The sequence below is a fragment of the Rhinoraja longicauda genome, chromosome 5 (assembly GCF_053455715.1).
Source record: "Rhinoraja longicauda isolate Sanriku21f chromosome 5, sRhiLon1.1, whole genome shotgun sequence".
Lineage (NCBI taxonomy): Eukaryota > Metazoa > Chordata > Chondrichthyes > Rajiformes > Arhynchobatidae > Rhinoraja > Rhinoraja longicauda.
In genome coordinates, this window is record NC_135957.1 from 55,159,535 (window position 1) to 55,171,889 (window position 12,355).

Consider the following 12,355-nt stretch of genomic DNA (forward strand, 5'->3'; position numbering starts at 1 on the left):
AGTTGAGAAAATGAATAACTTCTATATATGCTTGCTAACACTGCGATGCTCTCAACCACAACGATCTTCAGAGAGGAACAGGTTAACCATACTATCTGGACTCCAGCAGAATCCATGCAGCCAAATTCCACTTTTAGGACAATCGTTCCTTAGGGAATCTGACTGCCACAGGCAGCTGTGCCTGTACCAGTCAGTTTCACAGCTGAATGTCCCATCAAGGCAAAGCTAGTCAGACAGCAACTAAGCTTCTCAGATGAACTGACACATCAAGTTAGCCTGATTGACAAAGGTTAAGAGTGGTGTAGTTAAGACATTCTATGCTGTTCCAATGCCCAGATAAAAGGAGACTTAAAAAAAATGGAAAATCGACATTTAATTCTAACTGCCAATGGCAAATGAAAATTTTACAATTACTAACCAGTATTAGAAGACTTGCTTTCATCCACTTTGTATTCTGTTCCATTAAGGTTTTCTTTAGTTCCTGATACCTACCATTAAAATAAATTATGAAAATATATTAAATTTAAATAATGGAATCATGGTACATAAACACTTAGTTCCAACTTTGCATAATCAGCAATACCCCATTTACAATCTTTCAAATTATACTCAGAACAGTTTGGATATAAAGTTTATAAAATAATCACGGTACTAGAATAATAGCCAATAGGATCTTACAACACACGCTTTCTTGACTTAAAATCAAAAGGACATCCAGACAGTTATGCATGCACAGTACAGTAAAATTTGACATGGCTCTACTCCTTTTAAATTCACCAAAGTCCCATTTCCCCAATTTCTCAAAATTCACAAGGACCCCTTTAAACTCATTGGAGCTCCTGTTTCCCACACTCCCTTTAAACATCTGTGCTCTGGGAAATTAATGACACTATTGCATACCATTATTAAAAAGCAAATGAGAAAGTCAGAAGAGGCAAAGGAACAATTATGAACCAACTTAAAAACCTCCCAAAGGCAAGTAAAACCCCAATACTGAATAATTTTCCTTTGTGAACATTATGGCTAAGAGGAGAAATTATAAACAAAATATTTCACAAACTTTGATCAAGTATGAGAATGGGATTAAAATGGTAACAACTGGGAGATCCAGTAGGTCTGGGTAGACTAAGTCCAAGTATGTGATGAAACAGTCACAGCTTGGTCTCAGGTAGTTCCCCAGGTCCTCACCTTTCACCTCACCAGTCTCTGCATCTGACACACCATCCTCCGACTTTGCAATCACTTTCAATGTGATCCTACCACCAGTCACATTTTCACACCCTCCCGCCCCTTTTCGCCTTCTGCAGAGACTGCTCTATCATTCACTCATCCCTTCCACCAAAACCTTCCCCTACCCCCCCCCCTTCCCCTTCCAGTACCTTCCCCTGTAACTGTAACACATGTCCCTATACGGCCTCCCACATCTCCATCCATTAGCACATTTATGGAATATTACTGATTCATAACAGCTTCTGCATACTACCAGACAAAGTGAATACTAGCTAAACAAGATACATGCCTTAAACATAATTAAAAATACTTATAATACTAAAAACTAAAAAATAAGGTCTAGTTTTATCTCATGTAGAGTTAATTACCGTCTGGCACAAATGAAAAATTCAGTTTAGGTTGAATTCAAATTCAAAAACCAAATTACAAGATGGGTACTTACAGCTGATAAAATATCTGGATCCACATTGAACTGTTTTCCTGATAACGTGGCCTGAAAATCTTCTAAACTACAGTCAATACTGTCCAAATAATCCATAAGTTCTACCCTGCAAAGCAAATGATTGTTTAATACTCACTAATGCTAATATTCAAGTTCATGGAGGTTTTCTAGCAAGGATCACGTCGGTACGGTGGCGCAGCGGTAGAGTTGCTGCCTTACAGCGAATGCAGCGCCGGAGACTCAGGTTCGATCCTGACTACGGGTGCTGTACTGTACGGAGTTTGTACGTTCTCCCCGTGACCTGCGTGGGTTTTCTCCGAGATCTTCGGTTTCCTCCCACACTCCAAAGACGTACAGGTTTGTAGGTAAATTGGCTGGGCAAATGCAAAAATTGTCCCTAGTGGGTGTAGGATAGTGTTAATGTGCGGGGATCGCTGGGCGGCGCGGACCCGGTGGGCCGAAGGGCCTGTTTCTGCGCTGTATCTCTAAATCTGAATGATGTTACCAATGGCAGAATCAGTGAATCTCACTACTTAATCAAAAAACACAACAATAAAAAAACATGGATTCATACATGCATGCATTATTTCTTGGAAAGTGTACTCATGAAACAATTTAAAGTTAGTTGCGTGCTATTCCGCATTGTACATTCCACAAATGTTGATCTATCTGCAGGCTCAAACTTGGTATATATTTAGTACACCAGCCATGACATGAATGTGCATTGATTTCATCTTGAGTCTTAAATGGAATGGTGTAGGTCGCTATTAGAATACAGAAAGAGAAATGTACAATTTCCAAGAATATATCAAAAACACTTTACAATCCACAAACTAGTGCAAATATTTAAGCAAATACAACAGCCAGTAATCACAAGCAAGATCTTAACATACAGTGAATAAACACTCAGAATGTGTGTTTTTTAAAAAATATTGCTAAGACACTACAAAAACTAGTATATCAAAATTCACGCATCATAACACACGCCACGGATACTCACTTGCCAAGAAGATTTATGTTCTGTGAAATAACTGCACTCTCTTTCAAAATGGAGTCCATCATGGATATAGGATCTTCAGAACTTATTGATGATTCAGTATTTGTTATTTCATTGTCATTTATCATAGCGTTCATAACATGGTCAGTACTGCATACATCCATTATCTCAGAAGATGGAAGTGGATCCTGATTTTTAGCATTCACTTCATTAAAAGAATTATCCTGTTCTATAACTCTGGATAGATCAATAAAAGTAAACAAAATCCGAATTCAAAAAATGATTCATGGAATTTTCAAATATTTTTCAGTCTGTTTTTTTACACAGATATACAAAAACAAAATTAAATCCATGAATAGAACACAACTCCATCAATAAAATTAAAGGACAGTTTCTAAAATCTTTCAAAATCTAGATTTTCTAGGAATGGGCAACTAATCCTGTAATTTAATTCTATCAAAGAGTATTTCTCCTTTGTATTTACCAAGGAGAAAGACAGCAGAACAGAGGATCCTGGGGTGGTCAATGGAAGTGTCTTGAGAGCAGTCAGTGTAGCAGTCGAGGAAGTGCTGAAGGTACTATCGTGTATGAAGATAGACAAATCTCCAGGGCCTCATCAGATATATCCGAAGACATTGTGGGAAACTGGAGAGGAAATTGCGGGAGCCTTGGTTGAAATTTATGAGTTTAGGACCAGAAGTCATAGCCTCAGAATTAAAGGGCACTCTTTTAGAAAGGAGGTGAGGAGGAACTTCTTTAGTCAGAGGTAGTTAATCTGTGGAACTCATTGCCACTGAGGGAGGCCAAGTGAGTGGATATTTTTAACGTAGAGATAAACAAATTCTTGATTAGAACGGGTGTCAAGGGTTATGGGGAGAAGGCAGGAAAATGGGATTAGGAGGCAGAGATCAGGCATGATTGAATGGCAGAGTAGACTTGATGGGCCGAATAACCTAATTCTATTCCTAGAACTTGCGAACGTGAAATTTACGAGTCATCTTTAAATACAGGAGAGGTGCTGGAAGACGAGGTGGCAAATGTTGTGACTCTATTCAAGAAGGGCTGCAGGGAAAATGCTGGGAACTATAGACCAATGAGCTTAACATCTCTTGTTGGAAAGTTACTGGACAGTATTCTGAGGGAGAGGATATACAGGCATTTGGATGGACAAGGGCTGATTAGGGATAGTCAGCATGGTTTTGTACGTGGGAAGTCATGTTTCACAAAGACGTGACCAAAAAAGGTCGACGAGGGCAGGGCTGGAGATGTTGTATACATGGATTTTTTGCCAAGGTTCCTCATGGTAGGCTGCTCTGGAAGGTTAGATCGCATGGGATCCAAGGAGAGGTAGCTGAACATGGTATTGGAAGGTTGCTTCTCGGATTGGAGACCTGTGACCAGTGGTGTGCCTCAGGGTTCGGTGCTGGGCCCGTTACTGTTTTGGATGAGAACATTGACGGCAAGATTAGCAAGTTTGCAGATAGTGAAGATGGTTGTGAAAAATTGCAGCAGGATCTTGATTGATTTGTCAGGTGGGCTGAGGAATAGTTGATGGAATTTAATGCAGAAAAATGTGAAGTGTTGCATTTTGGGAGTCTAACATGGGCAGGTCCTATGCAGTGAATGGTAGGGCTCTGGGGAGTATTGGAGAGCAGGGGGATCTAGGAGTACAGATGCATGGTTCCTTGTAGGTGGAGTCGCAGGTAGATAGGGTAGTCAAAAAGGCATTTGGCACATTGGTCTTCATCAGTCAAAGTATTGAGTATAGAAGTTGGGAGGTCATGTTGCAGTTGTATAAGACGTTGGTGAGGCCTCATTTAGAGTATTGGGTTCAGTTCAGGGCATGTTATAGGAAAGATGTCAAGCTGGAAAGGGTACAGAGAAGATTTACAAGGATGTTGCCAGGGCTCGAGGGTCTGAGCTATAGGGAGAGTTTGAGTAGACTTGGATTCTATTCCTTGGAGTGCAGGAGGATGAGGGGTGATTGCAGTGTATAAAATCATGAAATAGATTGGGTACATGCACAGAGTCTCTTGCCCAGAGTAGGTGAATGGGGTACGTGCACAGAGTCTCTTGCCCAGAGTACGTGAATGAGGACCAGAGGTAATCGGAGGGGTAACTTTTTCACACAAAAGATGGTGGGTGTATGGAACAAGCTGCCAGATGAGGTAGTTGAGGCTGGGGCTATCTGAATGTTTAAGAAACAGTTAGACAGGCACATGGATAGGACAGATTTGGGGGGGATATGGACCAAACACAGGCAGGTGGGACTAGTGGAGCTTGGGACATGTTGATCAGTTTCCACACTGTATCAATCTATGACTAAATTCCACACTTAGAAAAATATAAATTAATCAGAAATTAGTCATACTCGTTAGTAGCAAATACAGTTGCTTCATCTTCTTCAGCTTTTTCTGTTGGCTTGTCTGTAATGTCACAAATCACAATATCATCTAAGGTTCTAACACATTGTTTGACACCATTTGGTCCATGCACAGGTACCTACCAAGAAAGATACATTAAAAAAATAAATTAGTTTCAACCTCACATCTTGAAAAGTGAAAAAAAATTAAGAAAGATGCTTATTTACATGAGTTGTATCATCCGGTTCTTTTATATGGTGAAAATATTTTGGCTTGGAAGGTCCCGAGGTATTAATCATTATTGGCCTAGAGTTTTAAAAAAAGCAAAGTTATGCACTTGTTACTGAACATACTAAAATTTATTTGGCAGCATCTCTGGAGAGAAGGAATGTGCGATGTTTCCTGGTCTCGACCGAAACGTCACCCATTCCTTCTCTCCAGATTATTGCTTGTCCCGTTGAGTTACTCCAGCTTTTTGGGTCTATCTTCAGTTTAAACCAGCGTCTGCAGTTCCTTCTTACACATACTAAAATTTATATTTGGTGTCAATCACAATCTTAATGTTACTGGTAATTAGTAAGCATTTACTCTGTACAAGTAAATAACTTCAGTGACAGAAGGTAGAACATAATCCAACAATTAGCAAATTAAAAACCATAAATACAAAATGGACAAGATTTCATAGCGAGTTAATTTGAAATGTTATGTTGCAACAATTTCAAATTGATTTGAAGAACTGCAGACAGAAGTTTAACTTTGACATTTCAAACCAGGTTAAAGATTACATTTTCATACATATTGACACTTTAAAGGAATTAACATTGCACAACATACAAAATAATGCAGAATGCATGTTGTACAAATACTTTGCAATTTATTGAGGGAAATAAATTCATGAACAATTATTAATCTCATCAATTTAAATGCTCAGAAACATAATTTAAAGCCTGGGGGAAAATTAACGCTACCATTTGACCAACTATTGTTTACAATGTAAAAATAAATCTTCCAAACGGTGTTTTGTATAAAAATATATTTACAAACTACATACAATTATGTGGAAAATTGAGTGTTCCAAACTTCTGGGACATGATAGAAATGGAAATTAGACCATAATGTTAAAAAAAAATAATTGCAAAATAGACAAGACATACCTTTTCCTCTTCAAAGTAACAATTTGGTTATTCTGCACCAAACTAACGATAAATTTAATAATCTGAAAAAACAATATATATAATCATAATTGAAAATTCAAAATAAAGTCTGAAAATAAAATCAATATCTTACTCCTACAGAACGTTAAGGCCAAATGTGAAAATTTAAAAACAACCAGAATCACTCTAATAAGTAAAAGTGTTTACATTTTTTTTAACAGATTTTAGGATTCAGCAGATCTAAATAATAAACATGAAGCAAAGAACTGTTAACAAATATCAAATTGTGCAAAAACCCTGCACGTTTACAGACCATCTTTAAGGAAAACATCCCAAGTTGCTTTACAGAGGTTCATCAGAAAAAAAAAGGGTAAAGCAAATGATAAATAAAGGATTACTCAGAAAAGAGAATTAGAGAATGCTTTGCTTTCTTTTTGCTAACCAAGCTGCAATTGTGATGCAGGAGTAGGGGATACAGAATGAGAGCATTACGATTGGAAGGGCAGATACATTGAGATATGAATTGGAATTGGTTGATTGAGGCGAGGTGATGCAAAAATATTTAATTCTAGTTCTTGAGTTTGTACAATGTAATGTGGTTCAGACTGAGAAAGCAGCCAATGAAAATTTAACAATTGGCTTGGGAACAGATAGTACAACATAGAAAAGTACAGCACAATAACAGACCCTTCAGCCCACAATGCCCATGTCAAATATGATGCCAAGATCAACTCTTATCTGCCTGCACTTAATCCATATCCCTCCATGCCCTGCATGTCCATATGCCTATTCAAAAGACTTAAATGCCACTATCATATCTGCTTCAACCACCACCCCAGGCACTCACCACCTTATGTAAAAATCCCACACATCTAATTAAAGCTATGCCCTCTAGTATTTGATTTTTCCATTCTGTGAAAAAGATTCTGACTGCCTATGCTATTTATGCCCCTCATAATTTTACGTACCTATCAGATCTCCTCACAACTTCCAGCACTCGAGAGAGAAAACAATTCGTTTGTCCAACCTCTCCCTGTAGCTAATATACCCTAATCCATTTTAGTAAACCCCCATTTTGGTAAGCCTCCTTCCTCTAAACCCTTTCCAAAGGCTCCACATCCTTTCTGAGTGGGGCTACCAGAACTGCAAATGTGGCCTATAAGTCCTATAAAGCTGCATCATGACTGCCTGACTCATACGCAATACCCCAACCTATGAACTCAAGCATACCAGATGCCTTCTTTACTATCCACTCTATCTACTTGTGTTGCCACTTTTAAGGAGTTATGGACTGGGACCTCAAGATCCCTCTGTACATCAATGGTGTGTAATAATGATTAGTGCAGGAGACAATGGCTTCAAATCTTCCTAATTGAGTCATAACATATAGCAAATCCTGGCTGCGGATAACTCAAGAATGGTTGTGTTCCGAAGAAATCTTGGCATCACCAATGTCCAACATGTAAACGTTAAATATGAAGAGTTGCAAGAGTGCTGAAGTTGAGATGATGTGGCAGGGGAGGGGTAGGATACAGAAAGAGCAGGAAAATTAGCCCAAATCCTGAGTATTCTCCAGGTAAATGCTGTGGATGAGTAGAGTCGGGGATATCGCTTTCCCTTTCAACATAACTAGTGTTCTTGTCTGAGCCAAATTTGAAGAATGCATTGAATTCAGGAAGTCATACAACAAAAAAACAGGAAAGTTTAAGTAAACTACTATGACAGACATGAATTCTAAGCCATTTGATGCAAATTTTGACTCGGAAGGTTGCCTCATAAATTTGAAAACGCGATTGCAATCAAAAAATAAAATGTTCTGTGAAACGGCTTGGGTAGGTGAGATAACCCAATTTCACAGGATAAATAGTTTAAAGCACTTTTTTTGTTAGACAATGACATTTTATGTGGATTCTGAGTGTCTGAGCATTTTACCTGTCTGATTACTTGCTGTTGCTGTGCGTGCTTCTGTCTAAGATCCCCAATTTCTCTCCATAGTGTTTCATTCTCCCTGTTAATAAACACATTTTTTAAAAATTAGGCAGCAAAACAATTTTGTGATGTCATAAACTAAAATGGAGATAATGAAATGTCTACGAATCACAACGGCTTGATGCGTTACAATTTGGGATTGGAACATGGAGAAGATCAATAGATTTCAGTTCATTTACTTAGAGCTTTGAATTTACACCAGAACAGGGCTAAAATATTTAGGATCAAGAGAGGAGGTCCATGGGGAGGAGCGAATGCCACCTGAACACAAGTCGTGGTCTGATCAAACACGGCTGGGTCGCCCGGGCGAGGGTGTCTGATGTTGAAAGACCGAAACACCCAATGACCCCAGGTGACATCACTGATGATGTGTTCAGGAGCATCAAGAGATATATTTATCAATCAGCCACTCTAGACTACTCAAACAATGTATCTCATTGTTATGGGTTGTTATCCATAACCCTAAGCAACTTCGCTGAACAAAAAAAGCCTATCCCAGTTTGAAAATTAACAGTTATTATTGCAAGCTGAAAAATAAGCACCTGATACTACCTTCTTTTGAAACTTGCAATGTTTCTATGAAGACTAAAAATTACAGAAGGACTTCTGTCCCTTTGTTCTCGCCTCAACCACTGGAGAAAATAATTTATACCCTGTTTAGAAACAAAAACAAGAAACATAGAAAAATAGGTGGAGGAGTAGGCCATTGGACCCTTCGAGCCAGCACCGCCATTCAATATGATCATGGCTGATCATCTAAAATCAGTACCCCTTTCCTGCTTTTTCCCCATATCCCTTGATTCCTTTAGCCCTAAGAGCTTAATCTAATACAAGAATGTTTCACCTATGAATTTGGAACTAAAGAATAAAGCAAGAAAAATAAGAACATTTTGTGATCTTTATCACATGGTCACCTTAAGCAAGTGTTTTCAAGTGCTCCTCTGGCAGCTTGTTCCATACACCCACCACCCTTTGTGTGGAAAAGTTACCCCTCGGATTCCTATTAAATATTTTCCCCTTCACCTTGAACCTCTGTCCTCTGGTCCTCGATTCCCCTACTCTGGGCAAGAGACACTGTGCATCAACCCGATCTATTCCTCTCATGATTTTGTACAATTCTATAAGATCACCCCTCATCCTCCTGTGCTCCATGGAATAGAGACCCAGCCTACTCACCTCACCCTGTAGCTCACACTCTCTAGTCCTGGCAAAATCCTCGTAATTCTTTTCTGAACCCTTTCAAGCTTGACAATATCTTTCCTATAACATGGTGCCCAGAACTGAACACAATATTCTAAATGCGGTCTCACCACCATTCTATGTCCCAAAATGAATTACCTCGCATTTGATTACCGTGAAGTACAGGTTTCACAGTTTTGGCTGGTTGTTTAAACAGACATACTTGTAATATAAAATTTCTATTTACTTAAAATGCCCATCTTCTATCTGCAAATCTGGTACTGAGAGCATCAGCGATGAGATTTTAAGTAATGTGATTAATTGAAGCCTCCACAACCTGTTATATCTGATAATCAGAGAGTTTGGCTCTTTCTCTCCCACCGTGCAGGCAAGTTCTAATTGATTGGCATCCCCTCATCCACCTTATCCTCTCAAAAGGTTTCACATTTTATCAGCCATAAATATTTACAAAACTATTCTTGTTTCCTATTACAAAATTTAAAGTACTCAGTCACTCTGATTTATATATATTCTTTAAATTATCCTGACAAGACATTAATTAGGCAAATTGGTGCATAATAGGTTGGTTACATAGAACAATATTGCATAGAAACAGGGCCTATGGGTTATGTGTGTGCCTAACATGATGCCAAATTAATCGAATTCCTTCTGCCTGCACATGATCCACATCCCTCCATAGTTATGTGCCAGTATAAAAGCCTCCAATGCGATCAATGTGTCTACTTGGACCACCACCCCAGGATGCATTGCATTCCAGGCACCTTTCACTTACTGTGTAAAATATTTGCCCTGCAGATCTTTTTTTTGGATTGATTGAAAGATACAGCATGGAAAAAGACCTGTTGGCCCACCAAATCCATGCCGACCACTGATCATCTGTTTAATGTTAAGTTCTATGTTATCCCACTTTCTCATCCACATCCTAAATACTAGGGGCAATTTACACAGTCCAAAATAATCTACAAACTTTGGAATGTGGAAGGAAACTCACACCGTCACAGGGAGAACATGTAAACTCTATACATCAGCACTCGAGGTCAGGATCAAACCTGGGTCTCTGGCGATGTGAGGCATCTGCTCAACCAGCTATCTCAATGTGTCACCTGTGCCAAAAGTTCTTTAAACTTTCCCCCCATCTATGCCTCTCATCATTTTATATACTTCCATCAGGTCTCCTCTCAGCCTCTGATGCTCCACAAAACAACAGTCCAAGCTTGTCCAATCTCTCCTTCCAGTTAATACCCTCTAATCCAGGCAGCATTCTGATAAACCTCTTCAGCACCGTCTCCAAAGCAGCCACATCCTTCAAAACAGAATTATTCACAATATTCCAAATGTAGCCTAACAAAAGTCCTTTAAAGCTGCAACATGACTTCCTGACTTTTGTACTCAATGCCATAATCAATAAGACATGCATATCATACACCTTCTTGTATCTACTTGTGTTGCTACTTCTGTGTGCTATGAACCTGGACCCCTCAAGATCACTCTGTTCGCCTGTTAGGTTAGGGGTCCTGTTATTATTCCCTTACATTCGATCACCCAAAGTACAACACCTCACACTTGCCTGGATTAAACTCCATCTGCCACTTCTGTGCATATCTGCAACTGATCTATATCCTGCCATTTCTTTTGATAGCTTTGTTCACTCTCCACAACTCCAAGAATATTTAGTTTTCACTCTCACTTTTTTAGACATCGTGTGCATTTTACCAACCTAAAACAGCTGTTCCCAGATCACATTAGTTAGGTCATCTGCTATATTATCTCTTGTTTTGAAAAGACCTCTGCAATGGAAGCTACTTGACCCTGGGAAACTTGCTCTGCATGCTAACCGTTTTCACACCATAAATACTGTCAAACTATTTACTAACTAATCCCTCTATTCCCTTACTTAGAATATCACTATTTTCAAGTTCTGCAAGTTCTCCTCTCCTGACCACCCTCTTTTGAATACAAATTGTATAAATTGTTTGCTTTTTATATTCCTTTCAATTGTCTTTTGCAGTTTTTGTCTTTGTCTCACTTTATTCTTCTAGATCAGCCAATCTGTGTCTTTCTACATCCATTTTGTTTAGGTGTGGTGTCCTTTCCTTTTTAGCAATCCAGTTTTTCTTTTTGGCACATATGGATCTCGCCCTTCAAGTTAAAAACGACCTTTGCAATGAATTTAATTTGTAACAAATATTCCTGATTAGTCACTTTGTCTTTAGCAGATTTGCCAATGTCTGAATAATCATACTATAGTCAGCTGTATCTAAATCTGGAACCTTACCAGTTGTTTCACATTTGTCTATACACCATTTAATTGTTAACAAAATCTGCTGCATTAAAAAAATCTAACATGACCGCCAGCCATGTTAGTTCTGTTATATCTCACTGCAAAAAAACTATTCAAATCCACAAGAAATGCATTGATTTCTGACCAGAGCGATATCCTGAACACAATCAAAATGCAAGTTAAAAACTATGAAAAAACTATTGCTCTTGGTGTGGACCCCTATATATCGAAGAGCACATTCGCTCTGTGCACTTTGGCCTATGTGTCTCCCAGTTGCCAAACATTTTTACTCCACCTCCCATAGCCCATACTGACCTTCCTGTCCTGGGCCTTCCCGTTATCTACTTGTATCACGCTAGACCAGGGGCCTCCAAACCTTTCAGCATGAGGGCCACATTATATATTTGGCACATTTTTGCAGGCCGTAGGAAAAAATAAAGAAGTGTGAGTTTTATAAATTTCATGAACTCAAAAAAGTTTAGACTAGGTTACGTTCGATTAGATTAGGAAAGGTTAAACTAGGTTAGGTTAGATTAGGTTAGTTTACATTAAGTTTATATGGCAACAAATAAATAATATTCGTTTTTTTAAAAGAGCTTGAAATATTGGAATATATATATACACCGTAGGTATACAATTATTTATAAAACAGAAAAAATACAGTGACCACCACTGGGGGAGAGAGAGAGGAGAGGGATG

General features: G+C 38.7%; 1 protein-coding gene across 1 annotated transcript in view; it reads right to left on the minus strand.

The window, feature by feature from the left end:
• hsf2 (heat shock transcription factor 2) overlaps window positions 1-12,355 on the minus strand; it is a 32,500-nt gene that overhangs the window by 3,005 nt on the left and 17,140 nt on the right. Inside the window, exons 5-11 of the mRNA XM_078399591.1 lie at window positions 8,119-8,194; window positions 6,187-6,248; window positions 5,260-5,338; window positions 5,041-5,171; window positions 2,673-2,906; window positions 1,673-1,778; window positions 419-488 (exon numbers count right to left, since the gene is read on the minus strand). Coding sequence (XP_078255717.1) covers window positions 419-488; window positions 1,673-1,778; window positions 2,673-2,906; window positions 5,041-5,171; window positions 5,260-5,338; window positions 6,187-6,248; window positions 8,119-8,194 — 758 coding nt within the window. The remainder of the gene's footprint in view (window positions 1-418; window positions 489-1,672; window positions 1,779-2,672; window positions 2,907-5,040; window positions 5,172-5,259; window positions 5,339-6,186; window positions 6,249-8,118; window positions 8,195-12,355) is intronic.